A 26,337-nucleotide genomic window follows, 5' to 3' on the forward strand; every position below is an offset into this window, starting at 1 on the left:
TTTTTAGTAGACTGTCTGTTTAATAAAATTGTAAGTGAAATAATGTTTCTCTCCTCAGAAATGCTTGTGATTATTGAGGAGTTCTTTGTAAGGAGTAAAGGGAAAGTGTAGTATAAACTATTTTATTGGGGTAACTAATTAATACTTTTTGTATTTGAAACTTGTGTTTAGAGTGCTACTAACTGCAAGTAGTTTAAAAATAATGATCCTAAACAGAGAGGATTAATTATTATTATTTAAGGAAAGCACTTTTTTTAGATAATACTGATCGATTTTTGCATCTCAAAACTTACCTGTTGGTAACTTCAGAGTTGTGAATTTTTCTGAATTAAAAATGGTAATTTCCTGCAATCAGTAGCCTAGTCTGACTGCTCATAATGGTGCTTTTGGGGCAGTGTCCTGGATCTATAGCAGAGAAATGTGATCCTGGAGGCTCTTTTCCTACTTTATGTCCTGTTATTCTTGTGGCCATGAAAACCACCAGTGGTATTGCTGAGTAAATTGTTTCCTGTTTGCATGTCCATCAAAAAGTCTTATCATTTTTATCATTCTGTTAGAGAGACTGAGAAATCTGTGACGTTCAGTGAGCATACAGGTGATGACTTAATGGTGAATGTTTTCAGGTAAAAAGGACCCCACAGGATACCAGATGGGCTCAGGTACAGTGGTGCTTGTCAATGAGTACAAAATAGCTGCTGTTAATAATAATGAATATGCTGATAACTGAACACACCCCCCAAAATTTATTCTGATTTAGGAAAAAGAGTGTTTCTTAAGTGTAATGCCTTCAGAAAAGCCACAGAAACATTTCTCCCAAATTCACTGGATTGTGTACTTCAGTACTGTTAGTTATTGGAGGATACCATTAATTAGTTGAGTTGGATTGGATGACCTGGTTTGCTGGGAAGGACAGACTTATTAGAAAGGTCAGTAATTTATACTACTACAAAAATTCTTTTGTTCAGCCCAGGAATGACCTAGTTTTGCCTTTTCTTTTATATCTCTATGAAACTCAGAGATGCAGAAAGTAGGGCAGGAGATACTGATGAGACATTTGCCCAAATAATGTGGTCACTTGCTGTTAGTTTATTAACTAAGTTCTTATTCATGGAACCAGTTATAAAGCTGAAGTACAGTCGAGTGAGAGAGCATGTGCTCAAGCTCAATAATCTGTTAAGAACAGATATCCCTACAAACAGGCTGACTTACAACTTGCCTTACTTTTCATCTGATATTGTTACTGGTGGGCAGATATCTTAAATTGGTTGCTTTGTGATGTTGAATGAATTCATTTTAGTCTGGTATTGAGGTTGGTTGTGGGCTGTGGAAGTGATAGTGAAGGATGAAAAAAATATTTGTCTGTAGTTGTAGCAAACCAAACCATTTCATATTCTTCCACTGCATATTTTGAAGTGAAAACCTCTTTGTTTTCTATGTCTCTTGTCAAAAATGCGAAGCTTTAGTATGTCAGTGCAGTCTATTCAAATGGAAAGAACCATTTAGATATTTTTTTTTTTCCTTTAGAGCCTCATCTTTTTCCAGTGCTGTGGCTGTTCCCCCTGGCAAGTTCCAGCTACATTCAAAATATTTAAATAAGATGGTCTGATAAGGTTGCCTGGTCTCTTAGGTTTTTACTTATTTAGGGGAAGAAGTGCTTAAATGGTATTTAGAAGAAATAATTACACAGGGAGCACAAAATATATTTCTTACTGGTTTTTCTTCCCTCCCTCCAACCTGTTTTCGTGCTATGGGTCAGGACTTAACAGCTCTCAAGAGTGTCTGGCTGAATAGTGGCAGGCTTCTAAATCTCAAATCAAGTGCTCTTCAAAGCACCTTACTTCTCTTGAGATAAAAACTTGAGGCAGGTTTTTTCTATCTGGCCTATTCATCAAGTATAATCTACTGAATTGTTGACATTTCTAAACACTAAAGGGATTTTAAAGATCTTATTGCTCTAAAGAGACTTACTTGTACTACAGAATAAAGAAGTGAAATGAAAAAAAATACTGACACATGAAAAGTACAAATAACTGCTAGAAACAGCTGAAAGCAAATAGCTATAATTTGACATATAGTTTCTGTACAAAACACATTTTTGATGTAGGAATCATCTCAAATGTTCAGCCCTGCCTCTAACTTTCAGATAAATAGTAATGTTTATTTTAATCAAAATTAGTCACAAAAGTCTTGCGTTTAATGTGATACCAGTTTCTGTCATTCACATTTTATATATTTGTTTCCATTTACACTGAGACCTACTGTCTGAAACAAAGTCGTTTAAGAAGAAATTAGCATGACCTGTCTTTTAACCTTTCCCCAGCAACTTGTTATTCTGTGCTTAAAGTTCCTTTAAAGCATTAGTTTCTCAAAGGATAGGCAGCACTGATCACCAATGCAATTTTTGTATTTTTTTTTATAAGTAATATCAACCACTGAATAAAAATATGCCACTGTGCATTTTCATACCAACACAGGCTAATCCAATATTACAGATATTAAATTACACTTCAGGGATTTCTGAAGTCTAGAGATTATTCGGTAGTAACGCTACAAAAGGCATTATTAGCTGGAGTTTTAATGTGTAGCCCTCATGAGTCATGGGGTAGTAGTGCTGAAGAGATATTAAAATAAGAATTACATAATACCTATATCCTTACCTAGGAGTTAAGGGAACTGAACATACTTCCTATATCAGTGTCAGTTTTTAGGATGAGAAGACAATGATAGCAGAAATACCTTTTTTTTTCCCCCCCCCTCTTCTGGCCTGCTTTTTGCCTTAGCATGAAGTGTCTGACAGTGGCATTTGCCATTGCAGAGCTGAAGTTTCTAGCTTGTGAAAAGCTGCAAACATAAACAAACCAGTCGTATGTTTAGCAGCCTTGGTTTGTAAATGTGCAGAATTTTGTAAACCAGCCATGCACCTATCTAGCTAAATGATACTTGCTTTTAAAACCCAGATTACTAGCAATAGTTTGCACTTCTGTAGCCCTTTTTCATTTCTGTAGCACAGTTTTAAAGTGACTGAATAATCTGTGTTTTTCCACACATAATAATCCCACGAGGCAGACTCAGAAAATACCTGTAGCAAAGAAGAACTTGCCTGTGCATGAAAAGCAAAATAATAATAATAAAAAAAAAAAAGGATGAAAAGCTGCAGAAAATTAGTCTGCTTTAAAAAGCTATTAAATTGTTCCTATCCCTGAAGCTTTACAAATGTGCTAATTGTTGTGTTCTGGTCATGTAATGTGTTTCTGCACGAAGTTTCGGCGCTCTCCTGTTGCCGAAGCCCTCGTGCCGTCCGGGGGAGGGACCGATGGGCTGTGTGACACAGGGTAATGAATCTTCCCTTTGGGCAGCACATGCTTCAGGTCTGAACGCCCAGAAATGCTTCACAGATGTGCTGGGCTGCCTAGCAATGGAAATTTTCTAATTCTAGCTGACCTAAAAAAAAGTAAATAGACTACAGAGCATAAGGCTACTCCCAGTATAAAACAACAATACACCCCCCCACACTTCCCAGCTAGCATTTACATTTTGCCCCCCTTCATGCTCCTTCTTCATAACCAGTGACTTGCCAAACCTGTGACACTGCTGTCTTCAAACAGAGGCATTCAGGGACATATTGTAGGGGTGGTTTGCACATTTGTAGTGAAATGTAAAACAATACAGCTCACACTGTCTCGGTGCCTTGTAGAGCAATAGTGCACGTCTGGGAGAGATTCTGTACGTCAGCACATCAGCCATGAGCAGGAGCTCCTATGCAGTCATGAGTAATGTGTGCATTTGGGGGTGTTGGGGTTGTGTTTGTGCACACAGCTTCTGCCACTGATGTTTAGGAGGGAATCAGCACAGTCAGTGTGTACAGCATCTAGAAAAACAGCTGGGGCAGCATCCAGGCAGCCGACAGCTGGGCTGGGCCAGAGTCCCTGAGCTGCTCTTCTTAGGAGAGCACTTCAGAGGATCTGTAGACAGTAAACACTGGAAACCCATGGCAGCTTGTAGGCAATGTGTATTTTAGCAATAGCTGGCAGAACTGTTCAATTCAGAAATCTGTTTGCATTCCTGTTGTCTCTCTTTTTAGAGTTGGCAAACCGGTCATCGAAATGCACTTGTAACTTTGTAAAGAGACTTGCCTGTGTGAGTTACCTGTCTTGGAGCAGAACCTTTCTGTGAAGTGACAATTTTACCAAGAGGCAGACTACATATTATCAGTTATTCAGTGCACTTGCACACCCCCAGTAATGGTTTTTAAATGGGGGTATTAATGAGTGTTCTGAAACATGACAGGAACTGAGACAGAAGCCTGGTAAATTACACTGAACTTTAACAGATAGTTTTGGATGCAAACTCAAATATTTGTTTAGCTTTTTCAATTTAGCTGAAATTGTAGAGGGTGACAATAACACTGTAATCCTAGAACAGATGCTTCTGCTCTGAATGCTATTTCTCCCTCCTCCTCACTTTCATAGCTTTTGTTTGTACACACAGTGCCTTGAACACTTCTCAGGCTTCCCAGTAGTGAGACTCAAGTTGTTGTAGAGCATCCTGGGCACCACCAGCAACACTGGAACGTTTCCAGTGAGCCATCTGTGGTTTGATATGAAATCTGTACTCCATGGCATGCTGCAATGTCATTCAAAGAAAGAGTAGGCATAGCAGAGGCACTGACTCAATGAGATGCTTCACGTCGTTGTAGGACTGAATTCCTCCCCTTGACCTTTTACACTCCAAGTTAAGAATTTAGTTTAAGCTAGTCACTCAGGTTTCCTGAATAATCAGCAGATATGGACAAGCACTTGCAAGGATGGTTCATCTCCTCCTAAGTATATAGTATAGGTTAGACTGAAGGGCTGACTTGTAGACAGCTGCAATTAGGTTGAATGAATCCATCAGGGAAGAGAATGTGACATTAACATCAGCATCCACCCAGACTGTCCTGAGAGCCCTAAAATTACTCAGACTTGCATCACGGGTGCCACACTCCTCTTACATAAGCTCAGGGAGGAGAAACTCAGCAAAAAGAACAGATCCACAGGAGGAAGGTTATTCTTCTTCCTCTGGACACAGATGATAACATCAGACTCATGAACTACTCTTTGAATTTAGAACAGTGTTTCCCTTTGTGATTTAGACAATGTATTCCAATCTCAACTATAACACACCTAGATTAATATATCTCTTCCTGCTCTCCATCTTTCCCTTTTTTCACTCCATTTTTTCTTCAGCCCTTTATCACCTAATTTCTTCCCCTGTGTCTGTTGTCTTTCACTCACCTTTCTAAGCAATACTCTTTTAGTTAGGAGGGGAAAAAAAAGCTTTGGGAGTAATACAGTATTTACATATCCTGACATTTTTCCTTCTGCCTGGATATTTTGTTTCTCACTTCTTCCTTTTTACCCATTTTGTGTATTCAGACTGTAAACTCTTCAGGACAGAGACAGTCTTTCAACATGAGCGTGATAAAAGCTGTATCAGTGTTACGGTAGTGTGCTGTGTAAGTATTTATCCAGTTCTGGTTGTCAGATTACCATGTATTTCTCTGAACTTTGGATCAGACAAGCAGTTGAATATCTGTAGTCCTTGGGCAGCCTATAACCATCACAGGGAGCTTCTTAATTGTCCAGAGACTACAGCTATAACATGAAGCAGGGCTGTTACTTGTACATGTGATTTAGAGCACTTTGTGGTGCCCAACACTGGGCATTCTGAGGCATCAGAGAAGGTAAATCTTCCTGATATTTTTATCTTTCACTTGTGTCCCTTCACATCATCTTTAACATGTTGGAGTTTTCCTTTGGAATGAGTTTGTTTGGACAATTGTCTGTACTTTCCTTTCCTGTCACTGAAAAGTAGTGACTGGTGCTGCACATACAAAACCCCACTCATCTCTACTCACATCTGACTGGAACTTCTTCAGCCACCCAAAATACCCTAGGGATTCATTTTACACAGACATGTACAGAATTGAATTGTATTGGTACAGATATCTCTGAAAGGTTTTCACTTCATAACAGCCAGTGTTATAAAATTAAGCTTTAAATTCAGGGTCAGGAATACAGATTTCTTGTCAGAAAACAGAAACAGCACCATGTGGCACATCCAAACAAAGCAGCACAGTTTGAGTTGAATTCTCCTGGATATTATCATATCCCTTCTGTAAAGCAGATAAACTGGAAAGCTGCGTGGAAAAAGCACGTATTAAGATTTGGTTTCTGAAAGGTAAAACAGCTTTTTACAAAATCTATCACAAAAGGAAGTATGTTTATTAATGGTTCTTAATTTTGCCAGGTGTCTTTGAAGATGCTGTTTAAATAATCTCTTTGTACTGCTGGAAACCCCCAACAAAACATCAATGTCCTGTAAATGAGGTGACAGAATTGCCCTGGTTTTGTTTTATTTTACATTCTCTAAGTGATGAAAAATAAGAATTTTAGAATTATATTCAAATATATTCAGTATTATCATCCATCCTTTAGCAGACAGACAGAGATATATAGATAGAAGTATATTTGTCAGCTATTCATAGTGGAAGCCCTCTCTCAACACCTGATGTTGACAATAGTTATTTTTCATGGCTTGGATTATGCTTCAACCTTTAAAAAAAAAGGACATGCATATTGTAGATGTGCTTATTTTAACATGGATTGATATAGTTGTGATTTGTTATAAGTCAGTCACAGTTATATCAAAAGTAGAAAATTTTAGAATGTTCTTTTTAAAAGTCAAGTCTTTTGTATTTATAGCCAGCTTGGAAAATGTATCCATTGCTGTGATCTAAAGGTGGTAATGTAGCATCTGTGAATGTAGCAGAACAAGAAGAAACTGAGTTCGTGTCCATTATACAGAAAAATAGTTACCAACTGTTTTATCTCCTGAATTTGTTAAAATACTGAGAAAGTTGTAACATAAGAGACTCATAGTAAATGAGTTTAAAAATAGTTTGTCTAAGACCAAAATGCGGTTACAGGAGAAGAGTTGGGCACCAGTCTCTCCACAAGATAAATATCGTCGGTTGTGAGACACTCTCATTATTTGGGAACCAGATTTCATGACTGCCATGTGATTTCTGCCTGACACAGCTCTAGGCCAGTTGGAATGACTTTTCTGTTTCTTGCTGAGGTAGCTCATGACGTCTTCAGTGGCAAAGGGCTTACTGTTTAGTCATCAAGAAGTGAACTTACATTGACTCGGAAGCGCTTTTAGTTTTTGTGGCATTAATTAAAATTTTGTGTCTTTTCATAGCGATATTTTTGTATGTGAGTTGTTACAAAGTTGTGTCAACGTAACTTTGATATGTCACTCCAACAGAGTACATGTCATATAAAAGATAATTCATTTCATCACAATGTATGTATCTCAGTTGGCGAGCTTGGCAAGAGAAGAAGCCAGAACTTGTAGTAACCTCCATGTCAAACATTTGAAAACAACTTTCTCTCTAGAAGACGTTTAGTTTCACACCTGCACGTCGTTGTGTTTGTATTAAGCCCAAAGGTAGTATTTTGGTTTTGCCAAGACCAGCTGGCTACTGGTTAAGAAAGCAGTAAAGACTGAGGTGCTCCTGAAATGTGTTATCTCCTTTTAAAACCCACCTTTTCTGTGACACCTACAAAAACGCTGAAGTCTTTTCCCGGGTATGATAATAGAAGTGATTACAGGTAATTATAAGTGAGGTAATAATAAAAAGACTTAAAAGGGAAAACATAATGCAAGGTGGTGCATTGTGGGCATCATCAACAGAGAGGGGAACAGTAGCAGGACCTCAGCCTTTGTGCTACGGACTGTTCCCGTTCTGTCTTGTGTGGCCTTTATGGAATGGCAAGGGTTCTCTTCAAAGAGAAGTAAGTAGGATATAAAGCTCCCCAACTAAGAGTCTGCATCTTTCGTTTTCCCAGCATTCCTAAAATTCTTCTCCCCACCCCCCTCTTCCCCCTAAACCAAATCCCTTCGGCTTTGGTGACTTCAGTCTTCATGGAGTTGCAGCAAATGGAAGTAGAAGGGATCTAGAGAGGTCATTAACCCATCTCCCTGCCCCAAGGCAGGGCTGCAGCCATAGTAGACTAATAAGCTCTCTTTTTTTTGGTCAAAGATCCAAATAAGTGAATTGTAAAGATTTGGGGTTTTTTTATTAAGTTTAATTTTGGGAAGTTTGGGCTCAGCTGCTAAAGCTTCGTGTAACTGTTAACACTCACAAGGTTGACTTCACTGAAATTACTTTAATATGAATCAAATTAAGAACAAACTACCACCTCATTTTTAATGAGATTCAGTGATTTTGCATCTCTCACGTTATTATGTATTTGTTTGCTACAGTATTACACTTATAATAGCTATGAAAATATAATAATGATTTTGGAGTAATATGCAGAATTACTTGTGGTTTAGATCTTTGCAAATATATGTATATCTGCTTATCATACTGTTGCTAAAGAATTTTATATTCTTTATTGCTTAAAGCAATTTACAGAATATGTGATTTTAGTAGCCCTCAATTAATTTTATGAAATTGTGCTGTATCTTGAGTGTCTTCCACCTCAATTATTTCTGCGTATTTTAGCCTGTGTAAAAACAATCTGTACAGACACACAGTAATTTTGGAATTGATTGGGTTTTATACTGTGTAAGTGTAATATTGGATTTCACTAGGTGCCTCCACAGTGCAGTGCCAGTAGATTCCTCAGAAGAATATGTGTAGCTGGTGTGTATAGTTGTACAGTAATCAGTTCTTTAACATTATCTCTTGTAGCTAACTCTTTGTTTAACCTGTCACTGGTTACTTAAGTTCAGTCATATGATCTTTACTTTATTTTCAGTTCCTCTCATAGTCAGTTAAAGCCTGCATACTAGGCTTTAGCCTGCATACTAGGTTTCTAGATGTTTTGTAACTAAAATATAGTCAACATCAGGAGAGGTTTTTAGGAAAACTGCTGGCCAGTCCTCTTAACGCTGAAGTGGAAAAAAAGGCTTGACATTGGAAAATCTGGCTTTTTTATAATAAACCTCTGAATCAATCTCCTTGATACAGTATGATACACTGGGAAAAGCACTTGCTGGTATTTTTGTATACTAGGATTTAAAAAGCAAATTGCGCCCCCCCCAAACGTAGCAGCCCACTGGAAGTTTCTAGAACAGCCGTGGTATGGATCTTTACATCCCAGTCTTACATGGCAGACCAGTGTCAGAAAGGCATCAGTGCTGTGTTTGGTCCCCTGTGCTGGGACTGGACTCCCTGATTGCTCCCTGTCCCTTCTGAGCTGTCCTTTTCCATACTCTTACCTTCCACTTCTGCCTTCTTTCTTTCCCCCCCCCCTTGAGAACAAATGAAGTAATTAGAAGTTTTCTTCAGGCAGAGGGAGGAGCAGAGGCAAAGTATGTAATAAGTTTTGTCTAAAGTGTTTTCCTTTGGTAATGCATGCCCTAAAGCTGTGTGCTTAGCTGGGTTCAGGGTAATTGTTCCTATCCTGCAAAGCCTTTCCGGACTGCCCGAAACAGAGAACCAGCACTCCCATCATCCCCCTTCCCTGGCTGTGCCTTGTTCCATAATAGCCTTCTTCCATAGCCAGTTATTTCTTCACTGAGTGAATGAAACTTGGAGTCTGATTCTGAAGATCCTGGGTTTGAACCTTTCTGGCAGCCTCCGTGGGTGAAAATAGTGTGTGATCATGTAATTAAACATACTGTAATAATGCAGATACACAATTAACTGTGCACGAAGGAAGTTTACTCCAGCATTCTCTAGTTTTTACACTGACAAACTTTACCTTCCTTTGATGCATTCTTTAAGAAGTTATCACAGGGAGGGTAATTATAGGATGCTATTTTAACTTGCATGTTCACTTTTGCCACATTATGACCACTTTCCCTTAAAACACCGTTGCCCTACCAGCTTGCTCTCAGCTACAGGAAGTTTTGTGTTTATCCACACACTGGAATATTTTAGTGCAAATCTCAAACTATTTAAAAGAACAAATGAAAATGTACAATTTTATGTCTAGCATTTACACCAGGGTTGGGTTTTTCTGCCCTGCAAAAACTCACCCGTTTGGCCCAGGCACACTCAGTGCTGCCTTTTCAGCTTGACCCTTTTCCAGGCATGTTCCTGCTTTTCAGACCAGGAGGGGAGACACTGCCTGTGCCCACACTCTGAGCAGAGGAGAGGGGCAGGAAATGGGAATGGACAGCAGTGCCAGCAGGAGAAAGGGCAGATCAAGAACAGGTGGGAAGAGGAGGAGGAGAACAAAACAGGGGATGAGGAAGACAAGGAGTTGAGGATTGAGGCAAGGAAGAGTGGACTGGTGCTGAATTTGGACCTGGGCATTAGAAACAGAAGCAGGGGATGGAATATGGGCAGGAGAAACCCAAGACTGGCAGGAGAGAGAATGAAGAGCTTGGAATCAGAAAGCCTCTGCTGGGGGGGGAGGCTGAGGGGTGCAGAGAACCAGAGAAGAGACGCTTTTGTCGTGAAAACCAGCTGTGGGATGGGAGGCCTGGACAAGAAGGATTGGGATTGCTGAAGTGAGCAAAATCAGCCTGATTCTTATCAGACTGATAAGAGAAAGAGGGGTCAAAAGGGATGGAGGTCACAAACTCAGAAATAGCAGAGAAATCTGTCCCCCGGAAAACATTTTGCCCTTAACTGGGACTTTAAATGTGATTGTTTCTCTGTGGTCAGCAAATATCTGTGAGAATGTCTGATCATTCTGTGATGCTGGTGTTCAGAAAGGATCACAGCCTATTCATGCTATCACTGCCTTAGTTCAAGGGATGACAATGTCCCCACTGGTGCCTAAAATAAAGGCCTGGTTTTTAACCTGTGGATGTCTGTATAATGCCATGCGAAGAATTTCCAGTTCATTTGTGGTTTAAAATTTAGAATATTTTTTTAACGGTGCTAAAATATTTATTAGTGTTAATATTGTCAACCCTGTATTTGTTTTTAATCTGCACACAAAAAAATGTAAGGAATGATATTTTGAAAAACCTATTCAGGCTTTATTGAGAAGTAGCATGTGTGTGTCCAATGATTCAGATCTTAATGGCAGGATAATATTCGGTTGTTTTCAAAGGACTCTAGAGTTGTTTATTGTTCAGAATGTGTCTGATGTGAGGATGAATGTGGTATGTGCAGTGCAATATGCTTCCTGGAGAACCAGCAATTTGTTATAATGCTTGAAAATTGGGATTGTAGAGAGGGCAAGGATTGCAGGAGGGATGGGCTTGTAATTAAGACAATTGAAGGATATCATGGAAGGTGTGATGTGTCTCTACCAATACCACTGAGCTTCTGTGTGATCACGTTGCTTGAACCCACCATTTTTATTTCTATACTCTTATTTTGTGTCTCCCACTTTCTGACTGCCTGAATTGGAGCTCTTGAAGAAGTACTAAGCACTCACAGCTGCAAATGAAGTTAGCATTTTATCATGTGAAATGCTGTAAAATGCCAAACATTCTGGAAAAGCAAGTCCTAAATGCCTCAGATTGTGTTTCTGAAATTAGTAGGTACCTTTGGCCATGTGTTTTATGTGCCTCAATTCCATCTGTAAAATGGAGGTGACTTTTCTGCCTTCTCTCACAAGAATATTAGGAAAATAACACAGTTGGTATTTATGAAGCATTCAAGTGCTATATACTGACATGTGCTATTGAAAAGCCATTCTGTCTTCAGAACAAGGTTTGAATAGTGTACAATAAATATGTCAGGAAAGTTCAGAGTAAACAGTGACAAGAAAATAAAATACTGAATAGCCAGTCACTAAATGAGCGGTGTGCATCCTCTCCAGTGAATAAGATGGGGGAAGAAGAGTATATGCCTGTATAATGAAATACTGTATCATAGCAAATATACCTCTAAAAGCCTAATTCAGTTCCAAGATCCAATCTGAGGATCTTTAATTTTTTACTTTTTCTACCTGTAAGTCATTGGAAATTTATAAATATTCTTCCGTCTATTTTCTGTTTATAATATATGTTAGCAAATGAACCAAATGACTGTGTAAATATAAAAAATTTCTTTTCTTTTGACCACACTTCTAAGTCCAGGCCAGTGTGGCAGGGTTTAGAGTTGTTCCCTATCTGTGATATTGGTCAGTCCCTGTGTAAGATGAGTTTGCTGAGTCTCGGTTCTGTTTGCTCTTCATCACCTTGCTCTGAATCCATTTGGCAGACTTGGCAAAAGGGTCAGTAGTTGCAGGAGGAGGACAGCATTACTACATGTTCCCTAGAGGAAGCTGCCTCCTGGTGAGGGCAGAGAGATGCTTGCAGTGAGTGGAAGAAGGTTGGATTAGTTCACTTGTCTCTCCGCCTCCCACATACCCTGTACTCTGCTAGCAGAGCACTGTACACTTTTTTTTGAAAGAAAATGTGATTGAAAGATCTGCCAAGTGCTCCCCTGTACTTCCCAGCTTCTCCTCCTCCTTGGTTTTCAGTGGTTCCAGCCCCCCTCATAGAATCCAAGCTGTACTTTGGCTCCTCCCAGCAAATGTTTTTCTCAGCGGCCAAAGACAGGCTCGTGCCCTGGTTTGTGTTGTGTTGATGCAGAGATGAAGCATCCTGGACTACAGTTCACATCCACTACCATGCTTAACCTTCCTCGGAATAGGGAGAGGACTCTGAGTGAAGGATACTGCACCACAGCTCTGATTTAACTCCCTGAAATGTCAGAGCTGCACACTTACTCTGTGGTGTATCTGGGGAGTGGGTTTTGGTACCCAAATTGTGCTTCATAGGCAAAATGCTGTAAATAAATACACACATTTCTCCTATTTCAGCACTGAGATATGTCATCTCACCCTGGACACAGGCTTTCCTGCTTCTCACACGTTACTTTATGCATTTCCTTCCCTTGGAGAAGAGAACAACCCAGCACACATTCTTCTCCCAGTACTGCCCACAACCAGGAGTGGTAGGAAGCACTTGAGAGCATCCCTCAAGTTATGCCTAATTGCACAGGCTCAAAGCCAGCAATGAATTGAACAGCTCAGCTCATTGAAAATACAAAGATTTCTTATACTTTTTAATTGAATTCTTATCTTATCATGCAAAAGTTTCAAAGATATTGAATGAAAGGCAGCTGTGTTTACGTAAAAGCAAAACTGTGGCAAAAGATGAGAATAAGGATAGTCCACACAGCCATTGCTGTTCTCCTGTTCCCTTCAGAAGCCTGTACATTTCAAAAGAACCCCAGAGTTTAGCCTTTGCCTACTAAATCTTTCAAGAAATATTCTCCTTCCATGATACCAGTTTCATAAATTATTGCACTGTGCAGAAGATGCTCAACTGTCTCATCTGACTGGCTTTCAGTGCCTCGCTGTGTCCAAAAGTGAACCAGTAATTAACTAAGTAAAGCCTCAGCTTTACATTCATTTTCACCTTACTTTACGAAAGCTAAATGGTAATTTCATGTCTTTTACATATCTCCAGTGTAAAAGATCCTCAGAGAGAGGGTAGAAATATTTTTGCCATAGTTGAAAAATAAGGTTTATTATGCAAGGACCATGTGCTTGTGGACAACTATGTCTCTGTTTCCCCATCTGTAAACTGGATGTAATGTTCCTACAACCCACTAGGGAGGGCAAGCTTTGATTAACATATATGATTGCCCTATACATGTGCAACTCTATCACTGCTTGTTTTTATTAGCAACTAGAAGTAGAATATGAAGAAGAAACATGTAGCAGAATAATGCTGCAGCCAGGGTGAGCCCTCTCCATCTCTTAACCATCATATAATTTATTTTCAGGCTCTGCCACAAAGTGTGCATGTTTGAAATAAAACTACGCTTATATTGTAGCTATAGAAATCAAATTATTTGATGTAGAGGTTGACAAACAGGCAAAACACTTGTTTTTAAAGGAAAAATGCCCATAGATATGATTAAATATCTTGAGCAAATTTTTATTTTGTTTAGAAAATTTTGGTAAGGCAAAAAAAATCTATTCCAGTGCACCAGAATCCAACGTATGGAAAACATACAAAACTGTTTCCAGGTCAGCCTAAAGGAATGCCTGGGAAGTGTTTTTATTTGTGTGAGTAAACACCGATCAGTCAGGAAAAAGACTGCATTTCGAGATAAGCTGTGAAAAAATGAATCCTACTGCATTCATTTCTTTATTTATTTATTTTCCTCTCCCTGTTTTTTTCCTCTCTCTCTTTCTTCTCTCTCTCTCTCTCTCCCTCTCCCTCCTGAAAATCTCCTGCCACAGCGGCTGCATTTGCCTCCAGACTTGTCAGACACAGTGAGCCGCGCGAGCAAACAGGACCTGGCAGGATCCGCCAAACTGCTGAGCTCAGGATGTGGTGCGATGGCCATCGGCAAGAAGCACCTGGACTTCTAGTGATTTCTCCTTAGCAGTTTCACTCAGATTTATATGACACTCTAATTATGAGTGTTAATGACTTATATAAATATTTTTCTTAATGATTTGACCCAGCACACAGTCTTTAAAAATACATGTTGTCGTATGATGCCTTCTTTTTTTTTTTTTCTTTTCTTTTCTTTTTTTTTTTGTATGCTGGTTTCTTTGTACTGATTTTGGTCTTGTTTGGGTTTTTCCTTTTATGTTGGGTCCTACCATTGTTCTGCTCCACTGGAAACATACAGTATTTTGTTCCTTTCCTTAAAATATGAAAATTACTGTTACCGTTTTCATTTCTGTATTTTTTTACACTATAAAAAATGAAGGGATTATTTTTCCCAATAGATTTTTTTTTATATAGTTACATTTAATATTTTGTATGAATAATGAGTTGGATGGTTTATTGCAATAAAGGAATGAAACTAAGCAGTTCATTGTCACGTGTTATTAAGAAAGCAAACCAGATAGTTCTAAAAACATTCATTTTTGTAATTTGAAATGCCATTCTCAAATTTCAGGAAATCTTTACATTAGTTTATTAAATATGTAATAATAAATTTAAAATACATAAGATAGTTTTTATTCTAATATGCCAGTAATTAAGAATGGTTGTTTTTTAAATCAGATTATATTACAGATAATTGCTTTTCCTGATGGTTTGCTACATGCATTAAAATGCACTTGAGTGGAATTTACTAACCAGAGAGGAAAGAATTGATTTCCTTATGTAGTTCAAAACAGTAATCCTAAACAATTGAAGTCAGCACTATGAAATTATGTCAACAGACATAATTCAAGATTGAAATTCAAACCGACAGCTACATTAATGCTAGGAAACCAGAAGAGTGCATTTGAGCTCGGGGAAGGATATCACAGCATGCTGGTCTGAAGCAGGGCAGAATGTACAAGTAATTCAGGCTTCTCTCCCCTCAGATATACAATTTGTGAACTTCTAACTATTCTGTGTGTATCTCTGCGTGTCTCCCATCACACAAAGGAACAGTAAAGCAAAGCTGACCTGTGAATTAAAGTGGTTTGCATTCTTTCTTCTGGGGCTGACTTCCATTTTGAAAGGTAATATCTTCTTCTCTGCAGAACTTCCAAGCCACCCAGCTGTAAGATTGCATTACAGTTTCAAAATTTAGTCTTTATAATAGTGTATTACATGGCTGGAGTGAAATTGAGTCTTCAAAGAATGTGTTAATAGGATGCAATAATGGTAACATATTTTGATGGGTTTGGAACCAAGAGTTGGGGAAGTGGTTTGCTTTTTTTTTTTCCCCTGCAATCCAGGTTCTACTTTATTTTTTTTCTCAACAACGCTGTGTAAAACAAAGACATAGCTTTTAAAACTGTCTAACTAATATGATGAATGTCAATCACTTAAAAAACTCCACTGTAGCATAAACACATACTGTATACAGCTTTTATTCTGAATTAGAATAATTGAATCAATGACAGTGATTTGCCAGGATGTCAAATCTATCCATCATATCCTGTCACTACCAGTTTATTTTTTGTGATCAAAATCAAAAAGACTACTATTTTGTCATCAACTATTTCATTAGTAGTAACAATCAGGTTTTCTCTTCTATATTTTTTAGATATGCCTGTTATATTTTTTATTTCTAAAGACACAAATCCTTTTTAAATCTTTTCAAAATAAAGTTTCAGACCTGAACTGTCAGTTTAATGAAGAAAAAAGACATCTACTTTCCTATGCAAACATATTTAAAATATTATCATCGATGTCTCAAACAGTTTTTCTCTTTTTGTATTATATGTAGCACTGAATGGAAGTTCTCATTAGATACTCTAATTGTGCCTTCTGAAAGCATGAAATAATTTAAACACTTGGGATAAAGTGATTTTTAACAAAGGTGAAGTTTTACATAGTACATCTTTTTAATGTAAATAACACGAAACACGGTATTTCTTTGTGGAATATAAAGTCACAAGACATATAAATTGCTGACAACATACTTAAATAGGTCATTCACTTAACACACGGGGGAGAAAATACCATAAAAGTCACAGTCCATGCCTAGTTAATGTATTAACTGAAAATTGTCAGCAGGCAGCATATGTATCCCATGTATGTACATGTCTATATGTGTGTCTCATGCATCCATGAAACTTCAGTTTCCAAAACTTCAGGAGGTTGATATTAAAGCTGGCAAATATTTTGAGCAATAAAAGAAACTCCTCCTGCAAATCTGCCTTAGTGTTTGGTTTTCTTCTGAGTCGCTAAACATGCTTTGTAAAATAAGTGTTGGAGAACAGAGATGTGCAGTGTTGTTCACCTGAGGCAAAGACGTGGAGCGAAATTCCTCTTCTTTCCTTCCAAAATATCGGCTCAGTTGCAGCAGCACGTGACAGTGACTTGGCTACTCCAGTAAACTGATGGGTGAAGCAGTGCTATGAACGTGCTACCTGAGGGAATGTAGATACAGTGTAGATAAAGTGTAGATTCCAGTGGTTGCCCCAGAAGCAGTTTTGACCCGGGAAGCTGCAGAAGCTCTGGCCTGGTGATTTCCTGGGCCTTTTCCCCACAGCCGCTCTGTGACCGTCGGGCTCCTGTGCACAAAACGTCCTTCAGTCCTTTCTTCTCTTGATCTGAAGACAAATATTTGACTAAGGGGTGCAGCCCAGGTAATCGAGGGATGGGCACAGCCTCTTTCCACAGGCTGTTGCAATGTGCTACCAGCTTCTTTTGGCACATCCTTGCTGGCTTGGGTGGAAAGTCTGTGCGTTCTTCGCTTTGCTCAGGGGGCTCCTTTCCAGAGATTGTGGTAGGAGGTTTTCTTGTTTATTGCAATTTTTTGAGCAGAACTTCCCACTTTTTTAGCAGGCTGCGAACTGAAACCACCAAACTCAGTAGGGAAACAATAGATTCATCCCAGTGAAGACGTTCCCAATTCAGCACGAGCACCTGATCTTTGCAGAATTGTGACACACAGTCAGGAAAGCACTAATGAAATTTAAAACATTTTGCCTTTAATGTGTCAGATAAGAATTCTTTATCTAATTTCTGTTATGCTGAGATTTCCAAAATATAAGTATTTGGAACATGAGAAGAATATTTACTGTAGGTAAATTTTTTTCTCTGTTTGTAAAGACATTTCAAAAGCAATTTCAAGGTTGCAGTTGAATTCAATTTTCTGTAACAGTAGCTACAGGCATCTGGAAATGGACATTCAGCTACTTCAGATTTGATACCTATGGTAGCATGCAACTGGTTTAATCTTTAAATTTAATATTAAATAGTGATGTTGTTCCAAGCACAGCTTTTGGAAAAATGCAAAAGTCTAACTGAAAAAAATCCTTTACTATGCCAACATTGGAAAGTGAGCATTTATCCAAGTTTTTCTGAAACCACAAGGTGTATTACACATACTAAACTCAAACCCACACAGACACACATATTAAACCAGTATTTCTCCAGGATCATATATTAGAAATTTAGCAAAGTGTTCTTCTTTTGCCTGTGCTGGAGAAACATCTTAACTACAGAGCACAGCAGAAATAGGAAAGAAGATGCCTTTATGCCTTTAAGAGGTTCTGGAAGCAAGTACTATCCCCCATGACATCTCCTGGGGGTTTTATTTTCTCTTGTGAGCTACCTGAGTGCAAGGCCTACATTTCTTTTTTTAATCACACTGAGCACATGATGGTGGTTATTTAATAATAAATGTACCTCTGTAGAAAAAAAGAATGAAAGTGAATCCTCTTCATCTTACCAAAAAAGGCAGCTCAGATGGAGGGAAAGAAAAAGAAAATAAAAATTTCTCTGGTTTTTTTTTTTTCAGCTTCTAGTCTGATATAAGCAAATGTTGGGCTCTTCTTTGTTTTCCTCAAAAATGGGGGGGAAAAAATCTATATTTCTGAGTAGGTAGATTTTCCAGGAGTGTTGAGCATCAAGCATCCCAGAGCATCTGATGAAAACTTGGCTGCTAATTCAAACTTTGCCTTTAAACAATTTTGAAAGATATTAGGGACATCAAAGTAATTTGCAGACCCCCAGTTTAAGGGGAGTGTTGAGTTTTCAACATTTTATTGCGTGTGGATTTTCTGGACCTGTACAGCTTAGTCTAAAAAGTCTTCCAGAGAAACCAGTGATGGTTTAGATCAGAAGCCACCTGGTAGGGTAAGGGCCAGAGGACTTTTTTTTTTTACAATTTAGCAAATCTAGAGAATTTGTAGCTGCATATTTCTCTGTATTTAAAAAAAAAATTAAAAATAAAAATTGTATTTTAATATGTTCTGACATTGAAGATACATGTAAAATCCAAAACAGGGCAAGAATTTTTTTAAAAAAAGTTTTTATGGTGGCAGAATTTGAATGTTCATGCCCTCAGAATGTTCTCAGCACTTACAGCATCAGAGGTGTTATCTTAAAAATCTTGAAACAGGTGAATTTTGGTACACTTTCAGATGCTTCAGTTGGAGTCAGGTTGGAGCAAATGCACTAGAGAAAGCTCTTGCTGAAGTTTCATCGAGCTGGGCTTACAGAAGAACAGAAAGAATGAATGGGTTGGGTTTAGATATGAAATCAAGCAGTTTTCAGTGCCAATATTTTAAGGAAGCATATTGTGTGGAGAAAGAGCTGTCAACTTGTTTGAGATATGTTGCCTGAGTGAAACTTTTCTGCAGTTCTTAGTATGGGTTTATTTATATTAGCAAAGTATCTCAGAGCTACTACTCGTAGGCCAGGGCTGTTTGGGCAGGGCTTCATTCTTGGCCTGGGACTCCAAAACAAATTTGCCTTCCTGGCCTGTTTTAAATCAGTAGGACGAGGATCCTTCTAGCAGGACTTCATGCCAGTTCTAGCTCCACTGTTTCCAGCCAGCAGCCATAGCTGGAAGCTGCAGCTGCAGCACTTGATTCCTGACCAGGCAAGTTTTAGTGTGTCCATTTCCTCTCTGGGCTCATTCAGCATCTCTATGGATCCAGCAGATGCACTGGTTGGACACCAAATGTACCTCTGCTATCCACTGTGTATAATGAAACTGCTGCCACCAGCATGGCCTTGCGCTTGGAAACGGTAAACTAATCCCAGAATCACATGGTGGGTCGGGTTGGAAGGGACCACAGTGGGGTCATGTGGTCCAACCTCCCTGCTCAAGCAGGGTCATCCCAGAGCACACGGCACAGGATTGCATCCAAATGGTTCTTTAATATCTCCAGCGAGGGAGACTCCACAACCTCTCTGGGCACCCTGTCCCAGTGCATGGCCAGCTGCACAGGAAAGATGTTCTTCCTCATGTCCAGGTGGAACTTCCTGGGCATCAGTTTCTGCTCATTGCCTCTTTTCCTGTCGCTTGGCACCACTGAGCAGAGCCTGGTCCATCCTCTGGCACCTTCCCTTCAGATGCTGACAGACATTGATGAGGTCCCTCCTCAGTCATCTCTTCTCGAGGCTGAGCAGGCCCAGCTCCTTCAGTCCATTCTCACACGAGAGATGCTCCAGTCCCTTAATCTTCATTGCCCTCCACTGGACCCACTCCAGGACCTCCATACCTCTCATTGTACTGAGAAACCCAGAACTGGACACAGCACTAATGAATAAAACTGAACTCAGTCAAGACCAGATAGGGAGTGACAGACAAAGAAAAGCGTTTGGAAGAACTCCCCAGCATGGTGAAATTCCCATTTATGGTGCTTCCTAGCCTATGTCCAGGATAGCCCAGCAATTTTGGAAAATTACTTGAGTGGGAAGGAATTTGACAGCACACTCGTGGAGACAGTGGAGTAGCAAGTCCATCTGTGTGGGATACTGTGTGGGAGTCTTCCCAGGAGCCACCTCAAAAATAGGGAATTCATCCAAACTAGCAGAGGTTCATAGACAAGGAGCTTCAAACATTATCATTGCACCAGCTTAGGACAAACAAATAGAACTTGTCACAGCAAAACACAGGGAAAGAGGATGGAAGCACAAGCAGTATGGAGGCAGCCACAATTACCTGTGTACAAACAGGAGAGTACAGCAGGCAGGCACAGTAAAAGAGGCAAGAGAGATGAATGAGGGGCTTGTTTTGCAGCTCTTGACTGTAGAAGACTCTATATATCCTGTAGAAGACTTTAAATATATCCTTTCCCAAACAGGTGTAAATCAACAGCAGTTCAACGCAGAGCAATTGAATCATAACTTAGGAAATCATCAGACCCAGCAAAAACTTAGTTTAAATAGGAATCTAAGGGTTTGACTATGTATTTTGCAAAGTAACAGTGTTGACTTAAATTCAGAGAAATCAGAGTGGACAACTTGCTTCTTTAAAAGCAAAAAAACTATAAAATTTAAATGATGGGGTTTTTACTTAATCCAGTCTGACAGGGGGAGTTTTAAAAATAAATAAACCCTCCCCTGCAGTATTTGAAACACAAGGCTGCAGAATACAGACCAAGTATGAGTTCAACTTTGATGAGTGAATCTAAAGGGTAAAAACATAAAGGGTAAAAAAAGTTACAGAGAGAAATATAACTTTTCTTTGCTTATGATAACATATTTATTGTAACAACCTGAAGGTGTTTATCTACTCTATGCAGTTCCATGTAACTCGGAGTCCTTCTGTTGCCCTGTATGTAATTTCTATGGAATAACTGTTCATAAACTTCTCAAAATCCATTGGCATAGGCCTGACCTGAAGGAGGTTATCTGTGAATCTGCAAACTTCTCTGGTGCAGCTGGAAAAGCTCGTATGTCCCAGGAGAGGAAGAACTGCAATTTGCAACCCTCACCAATTTTAGCTGCCAGAGTGTACGTGAGGTCTGTCAGGTGCCTGGAGGCAACTGCAACCTCTGCTGGAGGATTTCATGCAACTTACAGCTCCTGTCAGGGACCTGAAGGTAACAAGAATCCTCCTGGGTCACTCACAAAACCTCTGCTCACCATCTGACCCACCTGCAATTCGACTTTGGAGGTGAGGCTCCAGCACCTGAGAAACCACAGACCTCTACCAGCCCAGCAGAGCAGCACCAGCACACAGCCCATCAGCATCACACACACGTTTTCACCTTCACCACCTTCAAAATCACGATCCTTTCACTGAGGGTAGTACCAAGAAGGGGAAAGGGAGTAGTACAGAAGGCCCTGAAATACAGTCATCAGAGGTTCATAGTGAAATTCAGGGGAAAGCAGGTTTCCCGGAGACTTTTCTCCAAAGGGCCACCTTCCAAAGAAACAACAGGGGTTGTGGCAGCTGGAGGATTCATGAAAATCTACAACACATCAGCTGTACATATTAACAGACTGATCATTTCATTTCTTTGAGGTTTCATTTCTGCAGACCCTATGAAAACACCTTCACCTTCCACATGATTGCTTTTGAAAACTATCCAAGGATAGTGAACTAGGTAAGCTACCCTGACTGTCTGCTGGGGTTTACTTTCTTTATAACTAAGAGAATATTAGGGGAGGAATTAATTTAAAACATGTTCTAAAGCACGGAACTTGCCAAACTGGCTCCTATCCAAACTGTGCTATCTTTACTACCATGCAGCTCGTGCAGGTTGCTCCATCCTCTGCTATTTTCTCAAAGAAACACGGAACAATAACGTGAGAGACTTTCCTAGCATCGTCCTCCAGCGTTAATCCAAATGGAATTATATTCCATGCTTTGTTTTCCACCCAAAGAGGAGGAGCATTTCTTCTGCCTCTACCACTCTGGGCAGTGCAGGGGTTTTGGGGTTCCTGCCCTCTTCAGCCACAGAAACACTCCCATGGCTGCCTTTTCTCCACAGCAAGACACGTAAATACTCGCTGTCTGAACAAGGCCAAACAGCCACCACAGACTCTGCTCTCACACCCATGATTCACATGCCTATTTCTGATTGGGGAGGGGGGTTGAATTGGGTATTTGTAGGTGCCAGTCACACTTCTGATTAGGAACACGGCTGCAGGAGCTCATTATTAAGCAAGCAGGTGCCTTGTCAAAGAAGAGTTATGTTAAAGGAAGATCCTGCACCATTCCCAGAGCAGAGGAGCCTTATCAGCTGCACATGGCACAAGGCTCAACTGCTGAAGCCGAGGACAAGAGCAAATGGAAACGAACTGGAAAAAAAAAGAAATTAAAAACAATGACACGTTTTCAGTTTTCCCAGTACTGTTTGTACCATGAAAATGCAGAACAAATGTAAACCTTAGCAAACTCTAAACTCGCAGGTATTGCCCGGAGAAAAGGAGATAATGTGTTTAAGTCTGTAATACTGGAAAAGTCAATTTAAAACACAACAAAACAAAAAGAAAAACCAAACAAACAAACAAACAAAAAAAACCAACCAAACAAACAACAGAAAAAACCCAGACACCTTTGGCCATGGAAAGTGAATGAAATAGGACTTCCAATGGCTGGAAAGCCGGGGGGAGGCAATGTGTGTTATCAGTCCCGGGTTGTTCTCTGCTACTGTAATCTTGCCCCCACGGATAAATCCCACGTTAGGCTGCCTAAAGTAAACCAGCCTACAGGGGCGTTTTGCTGACTTTCTAAATGAAAAGTAGAGGGGAAATCCCCTCTCTGTGTCACAGCCTGGGTGAGAAGGCAGCTCTTCCTGCCTCCTGGAGCAGGGCACATGCCGGCTGGTGCTTACCTTTTAAAAACAATTAAAGCGGATGTCTGCGCGGCTCGAGGCAGCTCCAACACGTGTGTCACCGCGTGCATGTCTGCTTCACCATCAGCATGTATGGCTCATCATCTGTCTGCTCTGAACAATAACTGTTAGGTTAGCAGCCTTTTCACTTGTAAATGTAAATATTGTATCTAGAACACAATATTTGAAACACAAAATACGGTGTTATTAAGACAGCACTCACACATCAATTCTTGTGTGACTATAATTTGTGAAATGCCTTAGGAGGGGCTTATAAATAAAGTATAAGGTGTTATTATGAAATACATTTTAACCAAATGCACAGAAATGTCTCATTCCTATTGAAATCAATAGCAAAACTCCCACTAATTTCAGTGGTAAAAAGACGAGACCCTTGGAAATTGCTGTGTTACACTGAGCAACACATCACAGCAGATTCCACTCTTCGCAAGTCATACAGCTCTGGCAGGGGAAAAAAGGGGATGAAAACGGGTGGTTGAGGCTGTTCAGAGCGCGCTGAAGGTTTTCATTCCCCACGCATGCTGCTGCTGGTCGTGGTGCCTGGCGAGGCAGCACATCCCCGCACAGCCACAACACCACCGCGGCAGCGCTGAGGCTGCTCCGGGGCCTCCCCTGGCCCCCAGCGAGCACCCGGGAGCTGGCACCGGTGCCCGGGCGTGGGACCCCCTCACGCTCGGCCCCGTGCCCCAGCCCACCCGGGGAAATGCCTCTTGGCAGGGCTTGCGAACATGAGACGTGCAGGCCGAGGCTGCCCGTGACCCGCAGAGCCCCCGGCGCGCTCGGCAGCGGCTCTTCGAGGCGAGCGATGCTCTGGGGACCAAATGCCCTGGCTCCTTCCCGATGTGCAGCCAGCCAGGGACTTTTCCCCGCCGACCCGCTTCCATAGGGCACGATAACAAGCCAGTGAGCCAGAAATGTCTCCTCTCCACCACGGCCAGCCAGCCTGTCACCGGAATGATCTCAAGGTTCGTCCGCGCACGCAGCGGCTTTATGGCGTGGCCGCGGGGGCTGCGGGAAGGCTGCGGCCCCCAGCACAGCCTGCCACCAAAAAGGCTTCGGGAGGGGTGGACAGGGCTGGCGACAGCACGATGTGGAGGCCACCGACGGCTGGACCACAGGCCGTGGAGCTGCAAGGCCGGGAAAACCCAGGAAGGGCAGGGAGGAGCTGTGGGGAGCTGCCTCTGCCCGCGGATCGGCACCTGCAGGAACAGCGACCAGGGCGCAAAAGCTGTCGGGGAGAGGGAAGGGATGGGAAGCTGTTTTCCGTTCCTGGTGGAACAGAAGTTGGCATTTAGATAACAAACTGCGTTAGTAGGTATAAACACGCTAAGTGGCTATATAAATGCCGGGTTTGTACCTGTAAATAATTGTTCCCTGAATCAATTTAGCTGTGCGAGAAGGGACCTGCCTATTGTGGTGTTTAATGCAATCTGTCCATATCTCATAAATACATAACACGCAGGTCTGACAAAAATATGTATTAAAATTTTTTAAAAAAATCAATGTTACTTCAGTATTTGTGAATGGATGGCTTCCAGGTAGTTAAAACTACTTTATGCTGGTATAACAAATATACTTACAACTGACCAGTATCAATTAAAAAAAAATCTAAATCTAATGTTTTTGTTCATTTTAGCTTGCTTTGGGCTCTTCATTTTGCTATCATCTCATGCTTTGAGCAAAACTGCTCTTTTTCCCTAAAGGATCCAGAGTTTACGTGCATTTAATCTCGTCTGCAGCGCTGCAACTACCTCGGCACCTCAGCTCTTCTACCCCAAGTTTACAGTGAAGCGTTATCTGCAGTGACAAATATGCCGAAAGGAAAACATAACCAGCCTAGATGGTATCTTTGCTCTACAAAGGCTGCTTGTGATGCCTGTGCTTTGACTCAAAACTCCCTGCACATTGGCTTTTTAATCATGAGATCCCTTTTTCAGCACAGCATCGCGAGTAACAACTGCAGCACAATGAGCCAGCTTCATAGATATGGGAATGTTTAGATTTCCCTGCCAGTGACTAAAGGCCTTTAGCTTTCACTAGCCAGTCCCAGCTCGCATTGTTGTTGCCTGTTGATTTGTCTTCTCTCATTATTCCTTGACATGCAGCTCTCCACCCACGCCCACACTAACAACCCTCACACAAAGCGCATTGAGGTATTAACCAGGTTACAAGTTCAATGGAAAATTACACTAAGATTGTGCTGTGTGGCAATATAAAGGGATGGTATTCAGTCTCCCAAAGAGCCTGTTAAAAACACAGCTGGGTTGGGTTTTTCTCCCTTTTAAGCATCCTAACAAAAACAATTTTTAGAAGTCAGGAATGTATATTTGTGTGCATGTGTGTCTATCCGTACTGTTACAGCGGACAGACACAGGCGTGCATCGTGTCTCTGCCACTGACTGGCACGATGCAAACTCCCCACTGGAAATTCTGCTGGATTCTGGAGTTCATTTAGAGCGTCCCCAGAAACCCAAGCTAAATAAACAACCTCCTCCTGCTCTCATCTGCAATTAGATACGTGAACCTATCTTCTTTTTGTTAGCCCAAATTACAGGCTGGCGGAAGGGCTGAAAGTCTATAAAAACGTTTCTTAAGAATCCCTCCTTATTGGAAACTGAAAATAAAATCAAAATAAAGCTTAATGAGATTAACCTAACACAGTAACAAAATTTGCAACACCACACTATAAGGTTAAAAAGAAAATAGTATAATAAAGGAAATACAAAGGCTTTGGCATGGTTTTTACAATCAACAATGGTTAATTTTGATATGTAGTTGTGAACAACTTCAAAACACTTAAGTTTAAAACTCTTGCAAGCACTTTTAATTGATTAGGAATGAATTCTAGATGCACAAAGATGATTGGACTGTGAACAGTAGTACAACTATATCTAAGAACAATTAACTCTTGCCGACCAAAAAGAAACGTATGATGCATGAAAATGTGTATAAAACATCTATAGAATATTCTTGTCAAATATAAATGAAATTAACTTTATTATAGAAATCATTCTGGGAGATTTCTAGGGAAGACAAATACTTACATTTCGACATAAAACAAATTGGATTATATCGAAGACACAATCTACCTTTTATCTATCAAACTCTTTTCTTCATCGAAGCTCTCTCTTACCCCCTGTTTGCACATAGCTTCAGCCGTTAACAACCTTTGGAAATACCAACAGATATTTTTCTTACATAAATCTAGTGCGTATTGTTCCAGGTTCAGTTATATGCAATGGAATGATACAAACTTGGAACGTCAATCCATAATCTATGAACAGATTGGTAGAAGTATTCGATATATCTTGATAAAACTCTTAAATTCGTGGCAAAGCTTGTTGATCATGGCTTCTTTTTTTTTTTTTTCCTTTTC

General features: G+C 40.3%; 1 protein-coding gene across 1 annotated transcript in view; it reads left to right on the plus strand.

Moving 5' to 3' along the window:
- The window catches only part of ELP4 (elongator acetyltransferase complex subunit 4), a 140,848-nt gene extending 124,279 nt beyond the window's left edge, over positions 1–16,569 (plus strand). Inside the window, 1 exon segment of the mRNA XM_032691814.1 lies at positions 14,202–16,569. Within this exon segment, the coding sequence (XP_032547705.1) occupies positions 14,202–14,333 (132 nt within the window). The 3' untranslated portion in view covers positions 14,334–16,569.
- The last annotated feature ends 9,768 nt before the right edge of the window (positions 16,570–26,337 follow it).

This window comes from Chiroxiphia lanceolata, chromosome 6 (assembly GCF_009829145.1).
Source record: "Chiroxiphia lanceolata isolate bChiLan1 chromosome 6, bChiLan1.pri, whole genome shotgun sequence".
In the NCBI taxonomy this organism is placed as follows: domain Eukaryota; kingdom Metazoa; phylum Chordata; class Aves; order Passeriformes; family Pipridae; genus Chiroxiphia; species Chiroxiphia lanceolata.